Source organism: Oryctolagus cuniculus, chromosome 3 (genome assembly GCF_051225735.1).
Source record: "Oryctolagus cuniculus isolate XC-2025 breed Fujian yellow rabbit chromosome 3, ASM5122573v1, whole genome shotgun sequence".
NCBI classification, from domain to species: Eukaryota; Metazoa; Chordata; class Mammalia; order Lagomorpha; family Leporidae; genus Oryctolagus; species Oryctolagus cuniculus.
The window spans coordinates 66227559-66255384 of NC_142869.1; the positions used below are offsets into that span (position 1 = coordinate 66227559).

General features: G+C 39.6%; 1 protein-coding gene across 11 annotated transcripts in view; it reads left to right on the top strand.

The window, feature by feature from the left end:
* The window catches only part of CHN1 (chimerin 1), a 260367-nt gene that overhangs the window by 150499 nt on the left and 82042 nt on the right, over positions 1–27826 (top strand). For 6 of the 11 annotated variants that reach the window (XM_089328121.1, XM_051848491.3, XM_008258770.5 and 3 more), the window contains one exon: positions 5172–5460. The exons of 2 other annotated variants lie outside the window; for them this stretch is intronic. In XM_089328121.1, the coding sequence (XP_089184247.1) occupies positions 5172–5460 (289 nt within the window). Of the gene's footprint in view, positions 1–2161; positions 2282–5171; positions 5461–7431; positions 7510–27826 lie in introns of those variants that run through there. 3 more of the 11 variants (XM_089328122.1, XM_089328123.1, XM_002712299.6) reach the window with 3 other exon arrangements.

Sequence of the window (27826 nt, forward strand, 5' to 3'; positions counted from 1 at the left end):
TCACAGACAAACAGAGAAGGAGAGGCAAGAGAGAGAGAGGTCTTTTGTCTGTTGGCTCACTCCCCAATTGGCCGCAACAGCTGGAGCTGCGCCGATCTGAAGCCAGGAGTCCAGAGCTGCTTCTGGGTCTCCCACGCAGGTGCAGGGGCCCAAGTACTTGGGCCATCCTCCACTGCTTTCCCAGGCCACAGCAGAGAGCTAGATCAGTAGTGGAGCAGCAAGGACTCACAGGCACCCATATGGGATTCCAGCACTGCAGGTGGCTTCTTTACCAACTATGCCGCAGCACCAGCCCCCTAATTGCTTCTTAAACTGACTTTATGTTAATCCTTCAACTAATTCTTCTACTGCAATTCTGCACTCCAGAGCTATCTTCATGGAAAGTTTAGTGGGTTTGCTACTTCAGTGAAAATTATCTATTCTGCCAAGGAAATATCATCATGAATTGACATATTTTAATATTTTATTCCATTTTCCCATCCTGCATTATACAACAAAACACACAGAAGTCATATCCTAATGAAGTTTTGGTCGGATAAAGTGTTTTGAATTTTCTTGTATAGCTACACCCTCTTTTCTTTAGCTTTCCTCTTGGTTCATAGACTCCATTTTATTGGTATTTAGTTGATTTCAAATTATTGTATCCGTTTTAACCTTTCTTCTTGGAATATATTCATGATGGATGAATTTATGAGATGTTTATATTTCATCATTAGTTTAGCTTCTTTATCTCTGGCAAGCAATACACAAATACCTATTTATGATAAATAAAACTTTTTATATGTTGGTTTTTAGAAATACTTCCAGCAATTTATTGCTAGCTTAGAAAAGTGTGTTGTATGTGTTTTGTTTTCTATTTGCTAACAGAAAACATCTGTTAGTTTGGAGCATTCTTTAAAGAGATACTTCCAAATCACTTTGGCCTCAAGTCAAAACTAATTCTTGGGTTTAGACAAAATAAAGTTACAAAGAGAATGCCTTATACATATTTTCATTATTTTTTTAAGTATAATTCATTTGCTGAAAATGGAAAGGGTGATATTAAGGATTTTGTTGATTTTATAAAGCTAGATGTTAGAATTATATATTCTGAAATTCAATGGAGTGCAACTGGGCACAGCATTAAATAGCGTTTTAAAATATGAAAGCCAAAACCTGGAATCACTGAGGAAAAAGATATTTTTTCTGGAAAGTAGTAATTACGTACAAGAGTAGTAGTTCCATGCATATTATCCCCATCTTTTTCTTCTTTTGTTAACTCTAGTACACTTTAGAGATTATGATGATCTTTTTCCTTTCTTTCTCTTTTTTTTTTTTTGAGAGAGAGACAAAGCATACCTCCCCTCCCTGCCCCAGATGCCCATTGTGACACACAGTGCCTGAACCGGGATAAATCTAGGTAGGACTGCTGAAGCCAGAAGTTCAGGTCTTTAACGTGAGTGTCAGAAGCCCAGTTACTCAGACAGTCACTTCAGCCTCCCAGGATCTTCATTAGCAGCAAGTTGGAGTCCGGATCAAAAGCCAGGAATCAAACCCAGGTGCTTTGAGGAGAGACAGGGACATCTTAACTGCTGGGCTAATCACTTCCCCTGAAAAAGTGTATTTTCATTTTGTTGAATTCTAAGTGAGAGTTCTGCCTCTACAGTTTCAAAAGCATGCTCACCAAGGAACAAACAGCTATTAAGCAAGGACCCTGGCAGAAATAAATACATGAAAAGTAAATTTTCCTACATTGAGAGGAAATAGCTTAGCTTTAGTGGTTTTTATAAATCAGTAATGTGCAACAGTCTAGATTCCAGTAGTTGTCATTAAATCCATCCAATATGTCTTGCCTTCAATGTGGGTATATTTACTGACTCTTCACTGTTAAATTCAGAGACTTTATTCACAGAGCACAGTGGATAGGACCTCACCATCACCACTTTGCGCTCTGTTCTAGGCCCACTCTATTTAAACAAGAAATAAACTAACTCAGGGATATCCAAAAGAATTATTCTGACAGCTCCTACTTGACTTGTTGACTATAAAATAAACCAGTACAGAGATGACCCTGTACAGCCAGTGTGCTACTTATTTATTCAGATGTCTTCAATTCGTATTTACTGAACATCAATTCTGTTTTGTTTTAATGTATGGTAACTCATTCTGTTGTTCTTTGCAGGGCCTAAGTACCAAAGAAGACGGGAAACCACCACTCATTGAGCCCACTATATATTTAGCTTTGACTGAAATACTCTAATGTAATCCTTACAACCATGTGGGCTTGGGTGATATTACTCCTATTTTTTAGATGCAAAATCTGAAGAATGATGTTCCCCAAATCATCCAGCTTAGGCAATGGTAGATCCAGCATCCCACACATTTCAAACCTGTATGCTCTTGGCTAAACCCTGCTTCACGAGTGCAAGGATGATTTTGTCTTTGGACAGAGCAGTAGCCCTAAGGTCTCATAAGCATCACTGTTTCCCTGAGAGCCTACGAAGCCTTCAGTTTCCTGGGTTTTGTAGTAAGAGAGAGATACTGGTTATGCTTGGTTTCATGAACCATTTTGCAGAAATGTAACTTTCCTACATAAGAGCAAGATTATACACATTTTTGTAGTCATTTTTTAAAAAGTCAATCTAAGGGTGACCTTTTTAGAATTTAAAATTTTATATCTTTGAATTGACCTGTTTTTATGTTTGGTCCCTATTGGAGTTGCCAAGGGAACAGGAATTTTATTATGAACCATTTACTACCTAACAGAGTGCCTGGATATTTTCTTAAATATTTGTAGAAGAGTGACAGTTTGGAAGCCATAGACTTGTATAGGAAACTGTCCTGCTTTGCTGTTGTTTGGCATCACCCCTGTCTGCATCTTCTTAGAATAGAATCCATTCCTGGTCTTTTTCAAAGATTTTCAGTCCTCGCTCTACTTCTCAGCCCAAGTGTATGTCTTTTAGTTCAGATCCAGAAAGTGGAGAAGTCTCTGAGAGTTTGTGCTGTGATGCTGTTCTTTATGAAACTTACGAATAAAAGACAGTACAGTTCAGAATAGCAATGAAATTTTTCAGTTCTCTTAGTAAAAATAACGCAGTTTCCATCCTCCTCCTCTCTCGCTCTCTCACTCTCACTCTGTCTTAATTCCAAAATGGAAATTCTCCTTCTGTCCTTTGAGGCTATGTTTTAATCAAACCAAATTTTGAGTTGTTTTAGCTATCTGATAAGCTCCCTTATTAAGGCTGCAGTTTTGATTGGATCTGAAGGCTGGAGCAGACATGCAGCCTGAAGAGGAGTTGCAAATCATGGAGGGAATCCCTTAAAATAACTGAGTTGAGAAAGAAAAATGGACAAGCAATCCATGCCCACGTTGTATGGCCCTCGTTGTATATGCCCTCGTTGGATGGATTAGGAATAACCCCTTGGAAAGCAGTAGGAAGTCTAGCTGTAGATTTCTACTTTTTCAGTCAGAACATTTGCAGCCCAGGCGAGACCAGTTCAAAGGACTGATACCACTATCCACTACGTGGGTAGTCTTGAAGTACCATCTCCACTCTGAAGTCATAAGTCCTGACAAGAGTAAAACAGTCTGAGCCCTTACTGAAATGCCTGTGACAGAGATGACTTATAAAGGGACTTCCTGATAAGCCCTGTTGTTCTTATTGTTGTCACAGGCCTTATGAAAATTACAAAGTAGCTTTCCATATTTGCTTGTTAATAGCAGATAAAGTGTGTTATCTAGAAGGAAAATGATAAAAGTTTTGTATTGAATGGGAAATCTTCATATTTAACTTTGTTGTAGACATTTTACCTTCCTCGTTTTAAGACTTACATTATAAAGAAAATTTATTTGGGAAGAATGTTTGTTTTTAACATAGCAAGAAAATGGAGAACAGAAAAGTATAATTATATATGGTTAAGTAACTTGAGTGTAAACAAAAACTTGATTGCTTTTAAAGAACTAAGAGATAGTTATTAGATGTTAGAATGGTCAGTGTGGATAGTACACTGGGTTCTAGATGAAATAATTAGTAAACTCTAATTTGAATCACAGAAACAGACTTGCCTATGAGCTTATAAAAAGTGTTTTGTTTTTTAAGGACACATTAAGAGTTTTTAACTCCTATCCATTTGGCATATATGCTATCCCAGAATCATGTTGTTACATAACAAGTTGGCAATCCCATTTAACAGTTTACTTCAACAGTAGTTATTTTAGTTCATCTCTGATCTGTGTTTAATAATGAAACACATCCTTGCCAATATGTTTCATTTTTAATTAGGATCCTGTAGGATTACCTTCAGGAGACAACAGTGCCTTTTGGCATCAGCTTTCATTGAAGTTAGTGTGTTTTGTTGCCTGTATCTTCTTAGAGGGATGCTGATACCAGTCTTGACAACTCAGATCTGTTTCTGAAATTTGTTGCAGGAAGTGAAACAAAGTACTGAAATCATCATAAAAGGAAACCACTATTCTCCAGTCTTTAAAGCATGTCATCAAAACATGACTCAGAACTGCAAATTGAATTTCTGTAGTCGAGAGTTTATCACTTACATGTCCTATATATTATAAATATTTCTTGCTCACACTTAACCAGCAGACACAGAAGGACTGTGTAGAAGGCAAGAACTCATCCTTGACTGAGGCCAGAAATAGCAAAAGTATGTTTCTGTGCCCTCTTGCCCTGCGTGGCCCAGGTTCTAGAGTCAGCTCTACTTCACATGGTTGCTGGCATCATTTAGTGAGCCCTGAAAAGAACTTTACCATTAAGTGACATGAATGCTGGGGTCTAAAGTACATTAACTATTTTTATTGGTCAATTTGAAGAAAAAATGTTAATATGGAAATTTCACGTTAAGAAACTGACCAGTTGAATATTGAATGTGTTTTAATAAGATATAAAGTTTCTTTTCCTCCATTATTCTTACAGGCATAATGAAATGGCTTAAAAAGATAAAATTTTCTCTCTAGGGTAGGCATGCTTTTGACTTGTTATCCCTAGTTTATTGCAAGTTCATTCTTTGTGTTCAAAAGTTTAATTTTATATATTCTAGACAGGTCTCAGAGATTAGCCACAGTTTATTTAAATGAAGAAGACACACACAAACAATGCAATAGTTTTTTTTCCCCCCCAGAAAGAATTCACTTACTTACTTTTCTTAAAAACATCTTTCCCATTTCATTGAGGCAGATTTGGAAGTCAAACCAGAAACTTCAGGCTCTACTACGATGGAAAGCACTTTGTTGGGGAGAAACGCTTTGAGTCCATCCACGATCTGGTGACTGATGGCTTGATTACTCTCTATATTGAAACCAAGGCAGCAGAATACATTGCCAAGATGACGATAAACCCAATTTATGAGCACATAGGATACACAACCTTAAACAGAGAGCCAGCATACAAAAAACATATGGCAGTCCTGAAAGAGACACAGGATGAGAAAGATTCTACAGGCCAGGATGGGGTATCAGAGAAAAGGGTAAGCGACCATGAAACCACACTTTATCTTTTTCTGTTTGGGTCCTCTTAAGAAAACCATTATTTCCAGAATACATTGATTTCTCCACAATGCTTTAAATGGTACATGCATTTTCTTTTCTTTCTTTGTTTCTTTCTTTTTAATGTCTAGTTTCTGTGGTGTTAAACTGCTTGTTTAGTTAAAATATGTCAGATATATTTACTTCTGTGCTCCTGATTGTTTCTTATTTTATCAGTTTCATAGTTGTAAAAATATGTTGGAAAAAAGGTACTTAGAAAAAAAAGTTCAGAAGATTTGGTCAGAAGCTTAAACTTATGATTAAGAAAAGAGCTATTTCTTTATATGGAATTAAGGGGGTCATACTATATCAAAACTTTTTTTGTTTGTCATGAAGTTAATGTGCTTTATAAATGGTTCTGCTCTTCATTGAGATTTATTTATTTTCTACTGCATGTGATTCAATTCAGTCAATTACTGACCATTAGATAGTGTTAGTAATCAGACAGTCTTGAGTTGGGGAAGCTTCATCCCTTTATGGACTGTTGACAAGTTACTGAGTCAGGAAGATCTACTTCTCCTTATTTATAAAAGAAAATTTAAATGTTTCAGTTGTCATATTTTCATTGTGATGGATTTTAAGTTAACATAAAAAGATATAATTCTTTGACATTAACATGATTTAATTTTTGAAAACTGTCCCCACCATTCCCTTCACCAAGATGATGTGAGAAAATTTTCTGATATTGTGTGGAATTTCATTGGAGGAATTTTAGGTATTCCAATTGGAACTTCATTCATTAGTTTTTATATTTTGAGAACCTTTAATTGCTAGTTCAAAGAAGCCTAGTAGGTTTGGAACTTGAATTCCATTCCAAGATTTGTGTGCAAGTTACTTAATTTCTCTGTACTTAGATTACCTGATTTGTAAAATTGTAATAAATTGTGAGGATTGAACGAGATAGTATGTGTAAACTCAGACAGTGCTTGGCATATGGAAAGCATTCAATATGAGTTTTATGGCAGTGTTTTTGAAATAACTATGTTACTTCAAAGTAGCACCCTATAAAACTTCCATTTATTTTGGAATATTTAGATATAAATTGGAAATTTAGATGTTTATTATCCAGGGAAAGTTTTAGCTTATGGCATATCTTTCTTGGATTGTTAATCTGTGGCTATAGAGAAACCAGTGTTTTAAGTGATAAGCTGTAAGACATTTGTAAATAATGAGTTTTCATATATTCATATTTGTTAGGAACCATGAACCTTGTATAGAAGTAGTCAGAATTTGAAATTCTAAATATATACTTATTTTGTTCTTCCATTGTCTAATTCCTGTTTTTACACGTTGGTTGATTTTCTATCCATGACATTTTAAAATAATGCTTGCACTTAAATATTTAATACTGACATTATATTCTATACAGATGTACTAGAATATTCTAAGTCAGCATTTGTGAAGTGTTTTAAATGTGTACATATCAGTCTTTCAAAAGTTGATCAGGCTAATAATAACCTTTGCTAATGTGTTCTGTACATACTTTTCCCCACCCAGGGACTTGAGCTGCAGACACTTAGCTATTTAACATTAGGCTGCATTTAACTTCACAGGGCCTTGGTTGTCCCTCCTGCAAAGTGGAAATGATATTCACAGAGGCAGCGGACCAAGGCAGATACTGCCTGGTGCACACCTTTAGCACGAGGAGGCATGATTCCCAGTGAGTTCTGGCAAAATTGCATGTCAGTTCCTGGATTATCTTGTACTGGTAGCCAGTGATAGCTATTTAGAGGAAAAGCTGGCATTGGGAAGTATCTCCAGCAGTACATAATTAAGACATTACATATTAAGAATAATTTAAACTTAAAATATCATTTTAAAAATTACTCTTTGCTTCAGATTGCATGCATCTTAAATCTAGTTGGCTTGGCTTAAAATCTACTCACTCAAAAATAGATTTATTTTATTTACAGGTGTCATCCAACAGGACAGGGATGATGACCTGTTCAACAGCTTGAAACGTTGATTCCCTGTCACAGTGGATGACATTTGTAAGTAAAAACAATCATATTTCATTGACTAAAAAAAAAAAAACTATTGACACAAGTGTGGTTTAATAAATATTTTAATGGGTCTTTAATACTTAAAACACTTACTGTCCATGACTCCTTCATTTCAGAGGCAAAGAGTGTTGGTGTTGCAGGAATTAATATCCTGTTGTAGAAAGGGTACTAGTGTTGGAATTAAGAGCTAGGTTCTAGTTCTACTATAGCAGTGGATTTTACATGTCATTTTGGGTAAACTGCTTCACTTCTCTGACTACATATCTCCCCACCTTTTACAGGAGAGATTGAGACTAGATGAACTATAAGATGGCTTCTTATAGTCTGTGATCCTTCGTGGAGTATAGGTATTGAAAGAGAGGTAGTACAGTACTAAAAATAGCACCCTAGTGGGGTCTGGAAAGGCAAGATCTGTTTTGTTTGTCCACCAATTAATCTATGAACTTGGAACAGTTACCCAGCCTGTCTGCACTTGAATTTCTTCATATGAGATAAGGAAACATTAGTTTCATAGGATTTTAGTAAATACTGCAAAACGGGTTCTGCATGCATTTAGGTGTGATAAAAATTACATTTTAAAAATTCTTTTCATATACACCTTTTCAGCTTTGCTAATGACCTCATATGGTTATAACTCTCCAATAGTGTTACCAAATTTTTTTGAATCACCTCCCTTTATTAAGAATACTTTTTGGGGGCTGGAGCTGTGGCATAGAGGGTAAAGCCGCTGCCTGCAGTGCTGGCATCCCATTTGGGAGCCAGCTCAAGTCCCAGCTGCTCCATTTCTGATCCAGTTCCCTGCTAATGTGTCTGGGAAAGCAGTAGAATATGGCCCAAGTGCTTGGACCCCTCCACCCATGTGGGAGACCTGGAAGAAGTTCCTGACTCCTAGCTTCAGATTGGCCCAGCTCTAGGCATAGCAGCCATTTGGGGAGTAAACTAGCAAATGGAAGACCTCTCTCTCTCTCTGTCTCTGCCTCTCTGTCTTTCAAATAAATAAATAAATCATTTTTTAAGAATACTTTTGGAAAATAACGTTTCATGAAGTCCACTTTGAAAATTTTTGAACCAAATAATATTTTAATGTCTTTTTTTGTTTTAAAATTCAAAGTTGAGAATTCCAGGTATTTTTGTTTATGCAGTTCTTAAGGGATTAAGTTGTGTGTCTGAGCTTTTGTGAAAGGTTGAAAGAATTAACTTTATGGCCATGAAGTTTTGTTTTTTTTTCTTTGTCACAGGAAGTAAACCCAATGAATTACTAGTCCCAAGAAAATCTGGTGGTCCATTGTGAGGGAAAAACATTTTTTCCAAGTAATAGCTGTTCCATTTTTCTCATTAGTACTTAAGTTGTTTCCTTGGCTTGAAATAGCCATTAAAAACTTTATTTTTAAGGTTTGTTTTATTTATTTGAAAAGAAGAGTTAGAGAGAGAGAGAGAGAGAGAGATCTTCCATCCTCCCCAAATGGCCACAACAGCCAGGACTGGGACAGGCCGAAGCCAGGAGCTTCATCTAGGTCTCAGGGGCCCAAGGACTTAGGCCTTCTGCTGCTGCTTTCCCAGACATATTAGCAGGGAGCTAGATTGGAAGTGAAGCAGCCAGGGCTTGAACCAGCACCCCTATAAGATGCCAGCATTTCAGGTGGTGGCTTAACCTATTTCACCACATCGCAGACCTCCCATTGGAAACTTGAAAAATTTTTAACATTATAGTACATTTAATCATAAAATTGTAGCACACTGAGAAGTCAGATTTCATTCTCTTCTAAAATGACTTAATTCACCACTCCAGAGTAGCCGTGAGCCCAACCTTATTTACTTCTTAAAATTTAGCTTGTAACTAGATTTGAATGGTTTCTTGTTCCAGGTAGTAAATATAATATGTTTGCCTCAGCAGAGAGTACGGCTGAATTCTGTAGCCTTTGTGATAATTTTATACTTACTAATAATGTAATTTTAAATCCCCCAAACCCATCCTTTAGGAAAACATCTCATATAATATAAACTACCAAATAAAGTCTGTAATTTACATTTCAGAAACTATACTAAGAACCAAAGTTCTGAATCTAGGCAGAATGTCTTTACTGCTTGATTGAGTGATCTAAATTCCCAACCTGTCCCACAAAAAAAGATGTTTATGTTGGCAAAAGTATGCAAAATGAAGTGTTTGATTCTGTAGAACTTTGACAACTGTGTGTGTGTGTGTGTAACTTTTCTTACTTTGTAAGTTTGGAGTGCATGTAGTGCTTTACATATTAATGTATTATTAAGGAATCTCTTATATTTAAATTCCATTTTCTGGAACCACCATTTTGCACAGTGGTTAAGCCACTGCTTAGGTGCCTGTATCTCATATCAGAGTCCCTGGGGTTGAGTCCCAACTCTGTTTCCAGTCCAGCTTTTTTCTGCTGATACATACACTGGGAAGCAGCAGATGACAGCTCAAAGTGCTTGAGTCCCTGTCACCCAGATAGGAACCAGCACATGGAAGATCAATCAATCTCTCTCTCTCTGCCTTTCAAATAAAATAAATCGATACATTTTTAGTTTCATTTTTCAAAGACTTTCTTGGGATTACCAGACTACATACCTGTAGGACAACCTCATGAAATTTGAAGCTGAGGCCAGCGCCGCTGCTCAGTAGGCTAATCCTCCGCCTTGCAGTGCCGGCACCCCAGGTTTTAGTCCCGGTCAGGGCGCCGGATTCTGTGCCGGTTGCCCAGCTCTGCTGTGGCCCCGGAAGGCAATGGAGGATGGCCCAAGTGCTTGGGCCCTGCACCCGCATGGGAGACCGGGAGGAAGCACCTGGCTCCTGGCTTTGGATCAGCGCGGTGCGCCGGCCACGGCGGCCACTGGAGGGTGAACCAACAGTAAAGGAAGACCTTTCTCTCTGTCTCTCTCTCTCACTGTCCACTCTGCCTGTCAAAAAAAAAAAAAAAAAAAGAAAAAGGAAATTTGAAGCTGAAATGTGATTAGGGCACTGCCATTACTACTGGCATTCTTTACCTCCCTTATATCCTTAGTCTTGTCTCCTAGAATAGCAGAAGGGATGTGAGCAGTCTGTGTATGCTAATTGGCTTAGTCTCTTATGAAGCAACTCCCATAGATGTTTTTACTTTCTTTAAAAAAATACATGCATGACACATTATCTGAGCCATGTAATTAATCTTTAAGGTGAAGTCAGCAGGAAAGCCATACTCATCGACTTAATCCAGAGGAGTGGGTGGCATGAAGCAATCTACACGACACTGTGGTGATTTCTTGGTCTTGTACCTTCTCAGTCTTTGAGACCTTTTCCTGTTATTCCTTGCTCCTTCTCAAGCTATGCTCCCCTTCTTGTTCTTCTACTTTGCTTTTATCTACCTTACTCCCTCTCCCCTGGTCAAATTTCACTGTGGCTTTTTCAAGGTTAGGGTCAGTTGTTCCAGGGGAAACTAGTCCCTTGGAGAGCTGCCTAGTGGGTGCAGATCACTGATTTGCATTAAAAGACTACAGCTTCTGCATAGAACTTCTGGTAACTGGTTGAGCCTCCATAAACATCCTCTTTAAGGTAAAAAGGCCTACAGTGTTCAGTGTGTATTCATGTGTTCTTCTCATTATTTTTTAAAATTTTTTATGATATTTATTTGTAAGTTTTAGAGAGAATTGCTCTTCCATCTGCAGGTTCACTCTATAGATGGTCGCAACTTCCAGGACTAGGCCAGGCTGAAGCCAAGAGATGCCAGGAGCTTCTTCCAGGTTTCCCACATCAGTGGCAAGGGCCCAAACACATGCCAACTTCCGCTGCTTTCTCCAGGCCATTGGCAGAGAGCTGGATACAACCAGAACACAAACCAGCATCCATATAGGATGCCAGCGTGGCAGGCAGAATCTTTACTCTCGACACCAGAACACCGACCCCTGTCTGTATGTTCTTGAGCAAGCCACTTCCCTTCCTAAGTCTCAGTTTGTCCCAGTCTCTGAAATAGGGGTTATGGATGCCATTGAGCCAGCAGTTGGGAAAATTGATGAGTTTTTGTTATAAGACCTTCCTTGTAAATACAGTGTAGTACTTGAAGCATTGTTGCTTTCTGGGATCAGAGCATCCACCAACCAGATGCCCTTAACAAGGTCTTAGTATATCTCACCAGCCTTTGCTAGAAATAGCATGTTCAGGTTTCTCTTGAAGATCCATCTTTTTAGCACTTGAACTGCCTTTGAAGTTCAAAAGATAATGTCCAAAAGTTCCTAATTGCATCAAGAAAGTGCTATCTTATAATAATAAGGTGCTACCTCTACTCAGATCGGAAAGCAAGTCTTTGTACCCACTGATGTTCTAAGGACTGGTAAAGCTAACAGTGGTATTTAACACTAACATACTAACAGTGGTTAGTATCGACTAGGGTTCTAACCCCGCTTTCCTGAGTGTAAGACAAGGAGAGCCTCCTGCTCCTGAGCCTGCCTGCCTGCCTGCCTGTGAACTTCTACTGAGCCTGCCCTCCATAATGAGCCCATTAGTATCTTTCCAAGTTCCCTTAAGCCCACCTGTTTATTGACTCCAGATAAGTAACTGCTCTCCTTCCTATGCCTTTAATACCTTCATACTTTAGTCTATCATGAGCCATCCATATAAACTATTGCTTCTTGTTCAAACGTCTTGGAATTTAAGCTGTTTAGAGCAAGGCAGAAATATTGTCATTTCTTCTGTAGTTTACCTGAATTAACTTATCTCCTTTCAAAATTAATTGCATTTATTGTATGTCTCTCATTTGCAAGGAAATAGGTGGGAAAAATACATGTATGTAAGGTAGAAATCCACCTCAAAACTCACATTTTAATATTTAATTATTTCTACCTGCTTAATTAACAGGCATCTTTTTTTTTATTTAAGCAGGCATCTTGAGAATTTCTTACATCATCTAACTAGTATTGCAGGAGGTCAACACATGCTAAATTGAACTCACTTCTGTTTGAGTTTGCTGATAAAATAGCCTAGCAGGTCATAGAAAATACCTTTGTAGGCAGGAAACCTGATTTTTCAGAATCATGGGTCAGAAATTAATATGACATGCTGGCATTCCACTCCAGTTTCAAAGCTTTCATCCCTCAGTATTATTTCACTTCTCATTTACCACCTTGAATTTTATGTAAACAGTAGTCAACTGAGTAAATGTATAAACAAATAAATGTAACTTATTAATTCAGCCAAATCCAAGGCCCTAATAGAAATTAGTACCAAGACTGAGAAAGTGCAATAATTCAGTTTGACTTGATATCGTATATTTTTCCCTTTAAGAACTCAGAATCCTTAGAATCCCATGGGGGATGGGGAGGGCCATTCCTCATTCCACAGATAAAGTAGGAGAAAACTCTTTGTGACATGAGGCAATTTGTGAGGATGGTGGCTGAATGTACCTCGTTGGGATGTGTTCCCAGAAGCCAGCCTGTCAGGGGTACTTCCCCAGGCTCTTGGCTGTCAGTCATGTGGGACTGTCTAGACCCTTACCGCACCCCGGAGGATCCCAGGCTATGATGATTCAAAAAAAGTTAAATACGGCCCCGGAAGTTACATGTGTGAATCTCCTCTGTCCTTCCATCTTATCACCCATAGAAATAATTAGTAATTGGGAGCCATTAGGGAGAACCAGATGGAAAGAGGAAGATGGAAGATAAACATCAGTTCCTCTGCTCCAGTAAACCAGGCCAACAGAAGGCCAAATTGCAGTTTTCTGAGCCAGCTACAGTTTTTGGGGAAGTTTCTGTGTCTGTGCCAATTGAAGAAATAAACTAATCAAATTATTGATTTGAGGGTTGGAAAAGGAAGCTACTAAGAATTCTTTCACCATTGCTGTTTGAGAGTCTTTACCATTCTGGTGGGGAAATAATAATTAGTGGCAAAAATTTCCATGGATTTACAAGCACCAACTCTGGTAATTTTAGGGTAATACCATTTTGGGGGTACAAAACAAGAAGAGACTATCAAGCAGTAGGCTGACCTTACCATATTGCTTGCAAACTAATTGTGAGCAATTGCAAATTGTTACCTTAGATCTCATGCTCAGTGGTTTGGAACTGTACTTTTCATCTTATACTTTTTGATCCATGGTGTTTCCCTCTATTTGGAGTTATTTCTTTTTCTGCTGATCTGTGGACTTCTCCAAGATTGGGCAGTCATAGCCATGTCCCTGAGCCTTTATTTACTAAGCTTTAAGAACTTTATTGTTTTTACATGGACACACACATTAGTCCACCACCCTTTTGTGACCTCTTCAGGTTAATAGAACTGGTCAAAAATGCTCAAGCCTAAACATTCTATTAGATTCTTTCAACAGGAAATTACCAACAACTATAATGGCTGCTAATCTGGCATTTGTTAGTGTGTCTCCCTTTAAGTATACAGTAGACCCTCCATATGTGCAGGTTCCACATTTGTGGTTTCAACAACTAGATCCAATATATCCCCTCCCCCAAAAGACTTTTGAACATGTACAGACCTTTCTTAATATTCCTTAAATAAGCCGGCGCCGTGGCTCAATAGGCTAATCCTCCACCTTGCGGCGCCGGCACACCGGGTTCTAGTCCCGGTTGGGGCGCCGGATTCTGTCCCGGTTGCCCCTCTTCCAGGCCAGCTCTCTGCTATGGCCAGGGAGTGCAGTGGAGGATGGCCCAGGTGCTTGGGCCCTGCACCCCATGGGAGACCAGGAAAAGCACCTGGCTCCTGGCTCCTGCCAGGATCAGCGCGGTGCGCCGGCTGCAGCGGCGGCCATTGGAGGGTGAACCAACGGCAAAAGGAAGACCTTTCTCTCTGTCTCTCTCTCTCACTGTCCACTCTGCCTGTCAAAAAAAAAAAAAAAAAAAAAAAAAAAAAAAAAATATTCCTTAAATAATACAGTATGACAACTATTTACATGGTATTTGTACTGTATTAGGTAATCCATGTAATCTAGAGTGATTTAAAAGAGATGGGAAGATGTTTCTAGGTTATGTATAAATACTACACCATTTTATGTAAGGAAATTGAGCACCCCTGGACTTTCATATCCTGGGTGAGGGTGATACAAAGGGACAACAGTACTGCTACATTATTTCTACTGTGACTGCTCAGTAACTTGAACAGATCAAAGAAAGTTTCCTGTATATATATATTTTTTTAAGATTTATGCCTTTATTTGAAAGGCAGAATTACAGGGGGAGGGGGGCAAGAGAGCACACTTTGTCTGCTGATGCACTCCCCAAATGACTGCAATGTCTGAAGCTGGACTAATCTGAAGACAGGATCCAGGAACTTCTGGATTTCCCACATGGATACAGGGGCCCAAGCAGTTGGACTATCCTCCGCTGCTTTCCCAGGTGCACCAGTAGGGAGCTGGATCAGAAGTGGAGCAGCTGGGATTCCAGCCGGCACCCATATGAGATACTGGCACCGCAGGCCACAGCTTTAGCTGCCACACCACAGCGCCTGCCCCACCCCCACCCCTATTTCTTTAGCTTCTAAAACTAGTCAGTAAAAATTCACTAAGTGCTAAAAGTTTGCTAATGACCTAATTCACATTAAATTTTACATCTCATCCAACTTAAACATTTTTCTTGATAAATTCTAAGTTTTTGCAGCTTTTACCTAATTTAACAGCAGTGTTTGGTAAAAGGTCACCTTTACTGTAAAATTTCCTTCCAAAGTAGAGGCTTTTACTCAGGTTTCAAATTGCTTAGTACCTTAAGAAATTTACAGCTTCCTTCCACCCACTCAGCTGGAAGGGAGGATCCCTTTTCTGGGTGTCCTTGGCTTATTAACTTCAGAATGCCTTTGAGCCAAGTTCTTAGTGAGGGACAAAACTGAAATCCTAGCCCTTGAGAAAATTCTGTTTTTGCCTTTTAATGGGGAAATTCTAAAAACAAATCCATATCTCTGTGTTTCCAAGAAATTTTTTTCGAATAAATTTTTGAAAGTCAACTTTATTGAAGTATAATCTAGATATAGTAAAATGCAAACGATTTCATGTTCAGTTTTTGAGTTTTCTTTTTTAAGATCTATTTGTTTATTTGAAAGTCGTAGTTAGAGGGAGAGACAGAGAGAGAAAGAGCTTCCATCCACTGGTTTACTCCCTGGATGGCTGCAACAGCTGGAGCTTGGCTGGTCAGGAGCCAAGAGCCTCCTTCAAATCTATAACTTGGGCCGACACCGTGGCTTACTAGGCTAATCTTCCACCTTGCTGCGCCGGCACACCGGGTTCTAGTCCCGGTCGGGGCGCCGGATTCTGTCCAGGTTGCCCCTCTTCCAGGCCAGCTCTCTGCTGTGGCCAGGGAGTGCAGTGGAGGATGGCCCAAGTGCTTGGGCCCTGCACCCCATGGGAGACCAGGATAAGTACCTGGCTCCTGCCATTGGATCAGTGCGGTGCACCGGCCGCAGCGCGCCGGCCGCAGCGCGCCGGCCGCGGCAGCCATTGGAGAGTGAACCAGTGGCAAAAGGAAGACCTTTCTCTCTGTCTCTCTCTCTCACTGTCCACTCTGCCTGTCAAAAAAAAAAAAAAATCTGTAACTTGGATAGTAGGGGCCCAAGGATATGGGTCATCTTCCTCTGCTTTCCCCAGGCCATTAGCAGGAAGCTGGATGGGAAGTGGAGCAGCAGACACAAACTGGTGCCCACAGTGGATGACAGCCCTGCAGGTGCCGGCTTTTACTCTTTATGCCATAGCACCAGCCCCCAATATATGACTGTGAAACCACCACTGCAAGCAAAATATAAAACATTCCATTACTCCTGAAAGTTCCCTCATTCCCTTTTATAGAAAATACCATACCTATCACCGGCCCCGCAGGAACCATTAATTCTATTGGAACAAGAAGTTTTTTAAATTGTTACTATGACAAGTGGCATGCTGTTTAATATTTTAGTTCTCACATTTGTAGTATTACTTTCCTTCATCTTTACTTACAAAACATGATCTGCGGTCAATGTTGTGGCACAGAGGGTTAAGCCACCACCTGCAATGCCAGCATCCCATATGAACATCAGTTCCAGTATAGGCTGCTCCACTTCCGATCCAGCTCCATGCTAATGTGCCTGAGAAAGCAGCAGAGGATGGTGTGAGTGATTGGGCCTCTGCTCCCCATGTGGGAGACCCAGTTCTAGACTCATGGCTTTGGCCTGGCCCAGCTTTGGCTATTTTGGGAGTGAACCAGTGAATGGAAAATCAGTCTTTCTCTCTCTCTCCCTCTCTCAACTCTGCCTTTCCAATAAATAAATAAATCGTTTATTTAAAAAACCAAAAACATGATTTCTAAATATCTTCCTTTTCTCTGATTCTAGATTGTAAAATTTCTCAGGTCCTAATTCTTAGGGAAATATGAGCAGCAAGGCAGTTATACATGAGGAATAGTGATTGTAAGGCACCGTAACTTGTTGAAGGATTCATCCCTGTCATTAGAGACTTGTCACCTTTTAATCTGTAATAAAGACTTCAGTAAATTTGTACTCAATGAGGGAGGCTTGCTCAGTACGGGGAGGAAGAGTCTCTGCTCTTCTGAGATCTTGGACATGAGCCAGAAGCACTCAGCCAGCCAAAAAGCAGCTGGCCCTCCTTTAATAACAGGCTATCTGCTTGTTGTTCCTCTCTGGCTTGGAATTGATCTCAGAGCAGGTGTTACTCGTGATCACCGTTGATGGGAAAGTGGAGTGTCCCCTACTCTCTGAATGTGAACTGCACCATATTTTAGCAGGTATCACACTGTGAAAAACAACCATTTCTGCCTCCTTCCAGTATATCTCAATTGAGAGAATTATGACAGTGATATGATTCCAAAATTCCACATGGAGCACCACCACAGCCTTTAAGTCACTCTCCCTATAGTCTTTGAAACCTGTAGTTGCATAGCACTCCAGAGTTCTGTAGACGAGGTTTCTTCTCCACCCAGTTCCCGGGAAGAATGGTGGTATTTTATGTCACAAATTCCCTTTCTACCTGTCTTCCTCAGGAAAACCTGTTAGAATATAAGTGAACTTGAATGTTAGTATAGGCAGAAACTTGACTCCATTCTACTTCCTTTTTTAAAAAATTTTTATTTATTTCATTGAGAAATAGAGTTACAGAGAGAGGGAGAGACAGAAAAGTCTTCCATATGCAGATGTCCGCAATGGTTGGAGCTGTGCCAATCCAAAGCCAGGAGCTTTTTCTCAGTCTCACACATGGGTAGGTACAGGGGCCCAAGGATTTGGGTTATCTTCTACATTCCCAGGCCATAGCAGAAAGATGGATCAGAAGAGGAACAGCCAGGACTCAAACTGGTGCCTATATGAGATACTGGTGCCGCAGGCAGAGGCTAAGCCTTCTTCACCACAGCACCAGCCCCCACTCTACTTTCTTAAAAATAGATTGAATCATTTGCTTATTAACTTTACTGATGCCAGTGCATTTTGCTTAGACTAGACCCTCCAAGTGATCTGGAGCTGCTCTGTCAGCATGCATGCCTCTGTAGCCTCCAAAGTCTTTTTCCTCTTTTGGAACTCTACGTAGTTTATGGGCCATATTCTGTAGATACATTGCTTCTTAGGACTGCGAAGGCTGGCATGCTGGGGGAGAAAGAAGAGTGTCAGTGTCAAAGTAGTTGAGATTGTGGAAATGTTCTGTCTGAACTAATTCACCATGTTATACCAACATATACAAGATATTTATGGACAAGCGCACTGAAGCTACCTAAAACTGTTCTTAAATAAAAAGAAGGCTTTGATATATTTAATCAATGATTTTTTTTAATTTTACTTTTTTTTTTAAATATATATTTATTTATCTGAAAGTCAGAGTTACACAGAGAAAGGACACTCCCCAGACAGCTGCAGCAGCCGGAGCTGTGCCGATCCGAAGCTAGGAGCCAGGAGCTTCTTCCTGGTCTCCCACGTGGGTGCAGGGGCCCAAGGACTTGGGCCATCTTCTACTGCTTTTCCAGGCCATAGCAGAGAGCTGGATGGGAAGAGGAGCAGCCGGAACTAGAACCGGCGCCCATATGGGACGCCAGCGCATCAGGCCGGGGCATTAACCCGCTGCGCCACAGTGCCGGCCTCTAAATTTTACTTTTATTTACTTGAGGGTGGGGTGTGAGAGAGATAGATCTTGTATCTCTTGGTTCACTCCCCAAATGCTTACATCAGCCAGGGCTGGCCAAGGCTGAAGTCAGACACCAGGAACTCCATCTGAGTCTCCCAGATGAGTGGCACGGACCCAAGTACTTGAGCCATCACCTGCTGCCTCCCATGGTGTACATCAGCAGGAAACTGGATTGGAAGTAAAGGCAGGACTCAATTCCAGGCATTCTGATATGGAATATGCGCATCCTAAGTGCACATATTATACTTAACCTACTGTATCACAATTCCTTCTCCTAATCAATAAATTTGCGAATGCTTTTCTGGCCAGCACTGTGGCGTAGCAGGTAAAGGCACTGCCTGCAGTGCCAGTATCCCGTATAGGCAACAATTCAAGTCCTGGATGCTTCACTTCTGATCCAGCTCTCTATGGCCTGGGAAAGCAGTAGAAGATGGCCCAAGACCTTGGGCTCCTGCACCCACATGGGAGACCTGAAAGAAGCTCCTGGCCCTTGGCTTCAGATCGGCATAGTTCCAGCAGTTGCAGCCATCTGGGGAGTGAACCAGTGGATGGAAGAGCTCACTCTCTCTCTCTGCCTCCTGTAACTCTGCCTTTCAAATAAAATAATTAAATCTTTTTTTAAAAAAAACATGCTTTTTCTTTTATTAAATATATGTTATTTCCAATTTTGAAAAATATGAGGGAAAAAAGAAAGGGAATTACTCATAATTATACCATTCAAAGAACTATGTTAGCATGTTGATGGATTCTTTCTAATTTCCCTATGTACAGATTACGTTATATTTTCATACCTTCATTATACAAGTAATCTTTGTTCATTGCTTCCAGAAATAATAAAACACTGGAAAACAGTAAGAATGTAAAAATCACACTGTTAACAAATAACATAATATTCTGCTGTTTTAGCATTCCAGATTGTGTATGTCTATGTATGGAAGAGGAGAGGGAGAGGGAAGATTTTTTTTCTCTATAACCTTCTTGGTAATTCAGTTACCTGTTAGATTATGAGCAATCTTCCCATGTGGATGAATATATTTCTACTTTGTCATTTTAAATGTCTATAAAATACTCAAAGTATTTATGTTTTAAACATCTATTTATTTATTTATTTGAAAGTCTTGAGTTACAGAGAGGGAAAGAGAGATCTTCCATCCACTGGTTCACACCCCAGATGGCCACAACAGCCAGGGTTGGGCCAGGCCAAAGCCAAGAGCCTGGAGCTTCATCCAGGTCTCCCACATGGGTGCAAGGGCCAGAGCACTTGGACCACTTTATGCTGCTTTCCCAGGCTATTAGCAGGGAGCTGTATTGGAAGTGGAACAGCTGGGACACGAACCAGCACCCATATGGGATGCTGGAACCTCAGGCAGCAGCTTTACCCACTATTCCACAACACTGGCCCATCCATGATGTTTATGGTGTTCATGTACAGAATTCTTTAATATACTTTTAAATTCCTTCCTTCTGTAAATAGTTCTTAAGTTGTTGATTTGGGCTGTGGTGCCTGGTACTAAATAAGAGAAACCCTAGACAGTCTCACAAAGCTAGCTTTGCATCTTGCATACCCAAAATATAAAAAAGAAAGTTAAAGATTATCATCATCAATTTAAAAGATGAAGAAACTGAGGTATAGAGAAGGAAACTTTTTGGTGGAACATCTTGTTCTTTAGTGACTGATAACCAGTGCTCTGTTTTACTGCACATTATACTTTAATAAGAAGTCATCCTTAAATGAGCTTTTTAAAAAAAACATTAAGTAGGGGCTGGCGCTGTGGCACAGGTCCCTGCTAATATACCTGGAGAAGCAGCAGACGTTGGCCCAAGTGCTCAGGCCTCTGCACCCATGACCCTCAGAAGGAGCTCCTGGCTTCAGATGGGCTCAGCTGTGGCCATTGTGGCCATCTGGGGAGTGACTCAGCGGATAGAAGAGTCTCTTTCTCTCTCTCTGTAACTTTTTTTTTTTTTTGGACAGGCAGAGTGGACAGTGAGAGAGAGAAGGGTCTTCCTTTTTCTGTTGGTTCACCCCCCAGTGGCCGCTGTGGCTGGCGTCCTGCGGCCGGTGTACCACGCTGATACAAAGCCAGGAGCCAGGTACTTCTCCTGGTCTCCCATGTGGGCGCAGGGCCCAAGCACTTGGGCCATCCTCCACTGCACTCCCAGGCCATAGCAGAGAGCTGGACTGGAAGAGAAGCAACTGGGACAGAATCCGGCGCCCCGACCGGGACCAACGGCGGAGGATTAGCCTATTGAGCTGTGGCGCCAGCCTCTCTGTAACACTTACAAATAAATTTTAAAAATCTTTTTTAAAAAACTAAAATCATTAAGTAAATATCTATCTATGTGTATATATTTATATCTATCCTATCTATCTATCTATATATATATCTTTAGCTTAGTTCCTGTTAAGTTTAGACAGGTATCATTTTATTATACTTTATAAATTCAGAATTTTGTTTATTGCAGAATGACTTTTTTCATTCAGATAATTTGTTTCCAGAATATTTAATGCTCTAAATAAAATCAGTATTTCTTTTGGAATGGGATAACTGATACAAAAATGAAAATGTAAGTGTGTAAATTAATAGGAATTTTTTAAGTGTTTCTTTTCATCCAGTTGAATGGCCAAGACAGATTTTCAGTACACTGGTTTATTCCAGAAATGCCTGCAACAGCCAAGGCTAGGTAAGGCCAAACCCAGAGGCTGAGAATTCCCTCTAAGTATCCCACATGGGTGACAGGGACTCAAGCATTTGGGCTGTCATCTGCTGCCTTCCAGGGTGTGTGTCAAAAGGACACTGGATCCAAAGCAGAGTAGCTAGGACTGGAACCTGCACTCTGATATGGTATGCTGGTGTCCCAAGCAGACTGAAGCCAGAGCCAGGAACAACTTCTAGGTCTCCCTCATGGATGCAGGAGCTCAAGCACTTGAGCCACCTTCTGCTGCTTTTCCCAGGCCAATAGTAAGGAGCTGGATCAGAAGTGGAGCAGCCAGGACTTGAACCAGCATCCATATGGGATGCTGGCGTTGCAGGCAGTGGCTTTACCCACGATGCCACAATGCTGGCCCCTATTTTTGTTTTAAGATTTATTTATTGGGGCCTGCTGTGGCGTCATGGGTGAAGCCACCACCTGCAATGCCAGCATCCCATGGGGTGCCAGTTGGTGTCTCAGCTACTCCACTTCCAGTCCAGCTCCCTATTGGTGGCCTGTGAGAAGCAGCAGAAGATGGCCAAGTGCTTGGGCCCCTGTCACCCATGTGGGAGTTATGGAGTCCTGACTTTGTCCTGGCCCAGTGCCAGCTGTTGGCAGGCATTTGGGGAGTAAACCAGAGAATGGGAGGTCTCTCTAGCTCTGCCTTTCAAATAAATAATTAAATATTTTTATGAAAAAGAATTACACTGGAGCAGGCATTGTGTCCCTGCAGATTAGGCCCCAACTGGGACACCTACATCCTGTTTCAGAGTGCTGGTTTGAGTCCTGTCCCCTCTGCTTCCAGTCTTGCTTCCTAATGCATCCTGAGAGGTAGAAGATGATGGTTCAAGTCCTTGGGCCCCCTGCCACTCATGTGGGAGACTTAGATGGAGTTTTTGGCCCATCTCTGGCTGTTGCAGGTATTTGGGGAGTAAACCAGCAGATGGCAGATTTCTCTCTTTTTCCCTCTCCTTTCCCTTCCCTTTCCCTCTCTCTTTCAGGTAGATTAAAAATAAATAAATGTGTTTTAAAATGTACAGAGTTAACAATATTCATCTGTTTTTTAAAGTTTTTTTTTTTTTTAATTTTTGAAAGAGCTACAGAGAGGGGGAGAGAATTATTGCATTTGCTTGTTCACTCCCCAAATTGCAACAATGACCAGTGCTGAGCCAGGCCAAAGCCAGGAGCCTAGAACTCCATTCAGGTCCTCTGCTTGGGTGGCAGGAGTCCAAGTGTTTGAGTCATCTTCCTCTGCTTTCTCACGCACATTAGCACAGAGCTGGATCGGAAGTAAAACAACCAAGACCCCAATGGGCATTCATATGGGATGCCAGCATCACAGTTGGCAACTTAACCTGCTGAGCCACAACACTGGCCCCAAAAATAAATAAATATTTTTAAAAATTATTTTAAGAGGTAGAACAAGCTGAAAACATGTAGATTTCAGAATAGACTTGCCTCTGCAACTGACAAGGATTAAATGTTGTTGAGCCAGTCAGATGATTTCCTTTGGCCTCAGGAAATTGAAGGTCTCTTCTAACTCCCCAATATATGTTTCTAAGGTTTGTAAAATTAAGAATAACAACAGAAACCAGATTGTCTCCTTTAATCTTTATGAGAATATTTTAGGGATGGGTATTAAAGATAATAACATAGGACTCTTGGAGAAGACAGGTTATAGTGAGTTACCAAGGAATTCTAGGGGTGAGTTTTAATAACTCAACCTTTATTTTTGAGAGTGAAATCACACAGAACAGGACAGTAGTCTTCTACCAAATGCTCCCCTAAGAATCATTGTAGAACCTTTACATTGGACTGTGTTAGTATTTAGTCACTGTCTTTTGAGTAATTGGATTTTACTCAGAAAGGGAAAAGTTAGAACCTCTCAGAACTGTACAGAAGAAGTTGAAGCATGGGTCCGATGGGCCTTGACGCTTTCAGACATGTCACTGTAGAACTTCAACTGTTATGTTCAGTTTTTGAAATAAAATGTACAATTTGGGACATGCTCAATCGGACTTGCCCCAAATGGTGGAGTTAGAAATGTGCCAGGGGATTCCAGTACAATCCCATCAAGGTTTCATGTACCAATGCCATCTCACTAGTCCAAGTGATCAATTTCAGTTCACAATTGATCATACTGATAGGTCTAAGAGTCAAAGGGATCACATAAACAAGACTAGTGTCTGCTAATACTAACTGATAGAATAAAAAAGGGAGAAAACGATCCAACATGGGAAGCGGGATACACAGCAGACTCATCGAATGGCAGATGTCCTAAACAGCATTCTGGCCTCAGAATCAGCCCTTAAAGCATTCGGATCTGGCTGAAGAGCCCATGAGAGTATTTTAGGCATGGAAAGCCAAGACACTCTGGCAAACAAACAAAAAAAAGAGGACCTAAATGAAAGATCTCTGCGAGTGAGATCCCAGTAGAAAGAACGGGCCATCAAAGAAGGAGGTACCTTTCTCTGAAGGGAGGAGAGAACTTCCACTTTGACTATGACCCCTTGTCTAAATAAGATCGAAGTCGGCGAACTCAAAAGGCTTCCAGGAAGCCTTGGCAACTCCTGACTAGAGGCTAGGGTGATTACTGATGCCATAAACAAGAGTGTCAAATTGTTAAGTCAACAACAGGAGTCACTGTGTACTTACTCCTCATGTGGGATCTCTGTCCTTAATGTGTTGTTCAATGTGAATTAATGCTATAACTAGTACTGAAACAGTATTTTACACTTTGTGTTTCTGTGTGGGTGCAAACTGATGAAATCTTTACTTAATATATACTAAATTGATCTTCTGTATATAAAGATAATTGCAAATGAATCTTGATGTGAATGGAATGGGAGAGGGAATGGGTGATGGGAGGGTTGCGGGTGGGAGGGAAGTTATGGGGGGAGGGGGGGAGCCATTGTAATCCATAAACTGTACTTTGGAAATTTATATTTACTAAATAAAATTTAAAAAAAAATAAAAATGGGAATAGGAGAGGGAGGAGGAAGAAGGGTTAGAGTGTGGGTGGGAAGGAGAGTTGGGTGGGAAGAATCACTATGTTCCTAAATTTGTGTTTATGAAATGCATAAAGTCTGTATAACTTAAATGAAAGGTTTCGGGGGGGGGGATCTTAATAAAAGTTGAATAAAAATATTCCAATTTAGAATTTAAAAACCTATATATAGAAAAATTAACATCTTTTTCTGTAGTATATCTTAGTTTTTTAATGATTATGCCAAATGCTGCCATCTCTTTTTTAAATATCATAGAAGGAAAAAATTCAATTAATCTTCTTCCCTTTCATAGGATCAGTAATAAATAAATGAGTAAAAGAGAGGATTTATACTTAGGTGATAGTGTTAATTTACAGATAAATCTATAAAGCTGACAGCAATTCAACATGTGAATTTTAAATAGCAATATATTTAGTAGAATGAGATATCATAAATTTCATTAAATTGTTTATGATTGAACACTTAAGTAATAAACATGTATCTTCATATTAGTGAAATCTATTATAGCTAAGGTTTGTAATAAAGAATATTGCATTTATTATTTTTAACATCAGCATATTTTTACATTTTCAACAGTTGACTTGAATTTAGGTTGACAGCTTCAGGTTTTCATCATTTCAGCCTTCAAAGTGCTCATTAGCATTTCATTGTCAAAGTTGAAGCTTACTTAGCTCTTTGAAACTGACAAAAGACCTCTGAGTTGACAGCCACTTACTAAATAAACAAGATTTTTAAGGCAATTGAAGTGCTATTCAAATCATTACTCTAGAGACTATATGTAAAAGTTACTGTATAGAGTTTATTATAATTTGGAAGAAGAAAAAGAAAAACCAGCAGCAAACAAAACCATCTTGAATCTTCAACAAAATTTGACAGTTCATCATTTTCCCTAGTACTTCCCAGAAGTGGGGAAATCAATAACAATGAATAAGGACTAGCATTTCATAACTATTAAATCAAATTAAAGATGTTATTACTAATGATAGGACTTTTAAGAAGTAAAATGAAGAAAATAAAATTTTAATACAAAATAAATTTTAAGGGGAAATCTGAGTGGTAGTTTTGAGTGAAGAGTTAAATCCAATCAATATTCTTACCATTGAAGTTCTGTATAAATTAGAGAGGGCTGAGAAATTCTGACTCACTAGAATCAACATGAGCCCAACATCTATATTAATATATTTATCTTTCTATATACATGTTTGAGAGATTCCGTTGCACAGTAAATGTAAAAACTGTTAGATTAGACCTGTGGTTCTCAGACTTTTGGAACTCAGGAACTACTTACACTTGTAAAATTTGAAGACCTCAAAGAGCTTTTATTTATATCTATTGATATTTACTACTGTAAATTAAAACATTTTAAAATAAAAAACAATAGGAATTACATGTTAGCATAATAATATCAAGATTATATTTTATGACACACATTTTTTTAAAGAGTAGTGTCGTTTTACATTTCTGTAAGTCTCTTTTTTTGTATGATTTAAAATATTAAGAAAACGAACCTTGAGGCCAGCGCTGTGGCGTAGTGGGTAAAGCCGCTGCCTGCACTGCCAGTATCCTATATGGATGCCAGTTCAAGTCTGTACTGTTCCACTTCCAATCCAGCTCTCTGCTATGGCTTGGGAAAGTGGTGGAAGATTGCCTGAGTCCTGGCCTGGGTCCCTGCACCTGCGTAGGAGACCTGCAAGCAGCTCAGGCTCCTGGCTTCAGATCAGCACAGCTTTGGCCTTGGCCGTTGTGGCCATCTGGGGAGTGAACCAGCAGATGGAAGACCTCTTTTTCTCTATGCCTCAGCCTCAGCTTCTCTGTAACTCTGCCTTTCAAATAAAATTTAAAAATCGTTTAAAAAAATGAATTTTCTAAGTGCTTCTGTATTCAATCTATACTGTTATGTTGTTGAAGTAATAGGAAGAAAATCTGGTTTTTCATGTAAATATGCAATTGGAAAAGAAAGGAGTATTTTTAATGACTATCAGATACTGTAAATATTCTTTTGATACCATACAAAAACTAAACTGGAGAAATGATGATTTCTTAGAGGTTTTTTGCAATGTGAAATCTGAAACCCTGTCCCTGATCATTTCTGATCCTGTTATACTGAAATCCATTGATGTGTCTTGAACTTTGAGTGGCTCTTTCAACTGTGCATGATTTTGTCACCAGCTTGCATTGGTCATATGCAAAATACTGGTTCTCTGAGTTAGGTAGTTCTTCTAAACATCAGCACATTTTATATAACAAAAAAATAAATGTTTGTTAATACCATAGAAAAGTCACTTAAGTAGTAGAAAGCTGTCAAATTCAGGATACAAGATAAAGATTTTCCAAAATTTGAATTTTTTCTTGAAAGTTTGAAATTTTTTATTGACTGTTACTTTCCTGGAGGTGGCAGTCTCACTTCATTGATTTTTGAGTTAATGTCAAACATGAAAGTTTGAATAACAATATTTTATGTTAATCACTCTTTTCAAGTAAAAAGTGGTATTTCATGGAAAAAAAGCAGCAAGCTTAGCTTGCAACTCAAGTAATACTTTTCCTTAAGATAACAATTCATAAAGGGATTCCAGATACCTTTTACATCATCTTGTATGAGGCTCATCCGTTCTTTTTTTTTTTTTTAACTTATTTATTATTTGACAGGCAGAGAGAAAGAGAAAGAGGTCTTTTATCTGCTGGTTCACTCCCCAAATGGCCAGAGCTGGGCAGATCCGAAGTCAGGATCCAGTGGCTTCTTCTGAGTCTCCCACGTGGGTGCAGGGGCCCAAGGACTTGGACCATCCTCTACTGCTTTCCCAGGCCATAGCAGAGAGCTGAATAGGAAGTGGAGCAGCCGGGACCAGTGCCCCTGTGGGATGCCAGCACTGCAGGGAGCAGCTTTACCTGCTGTGCCACAACTCCAGCCCCAACCATTCTCTTTTGAAGAGTTTTTTGAATGAGGAGAAAATTTACTTAAATATGCACTTGAAAATAAAAAGAAATTTTCATCTTGCAATTTTATAGCACATATGGGTTTGAGTTTATAGAAGGAAAAATGAGCAAACTTTGAAGTAGGCTTCCTAATGGTAGATACTGCCCAGGTTCTTTTTCCTTCCCACATTTTCTTGGTGCTGATTATTGCAGAGGGTTTTTATTCATCCAGAAATTTTCTTGATACTTTGCAGACTGTTTTGATACCACAGATTAATTTAAACCACAATGGCTCCACAATCTTTATAAATGAAGACTAGAGTTATGAATCCCAAGCATACTTCTTGCTTCATGTGGCACTTGTTCTCATGATACAGCAACTGTTTTTAAGTGTCTCCTTTAGTTAGCTGTGTTGCTAAAATGCCTATGTTATCCCAAATTTTCTCTGTTCATATTTTGCACATATTTTGGCTGTAAAATGAGGAAACAATATTTAAGATGCCTTTCTTTATTGTACCTCTGGGTACCTATTGCTTTTCTAATAAGGTAGTTATAAGACAAAAGATATACGTCTTCTATGTACTGAATCTGTTCTTAACAATATAGGGCCAGAAGCTG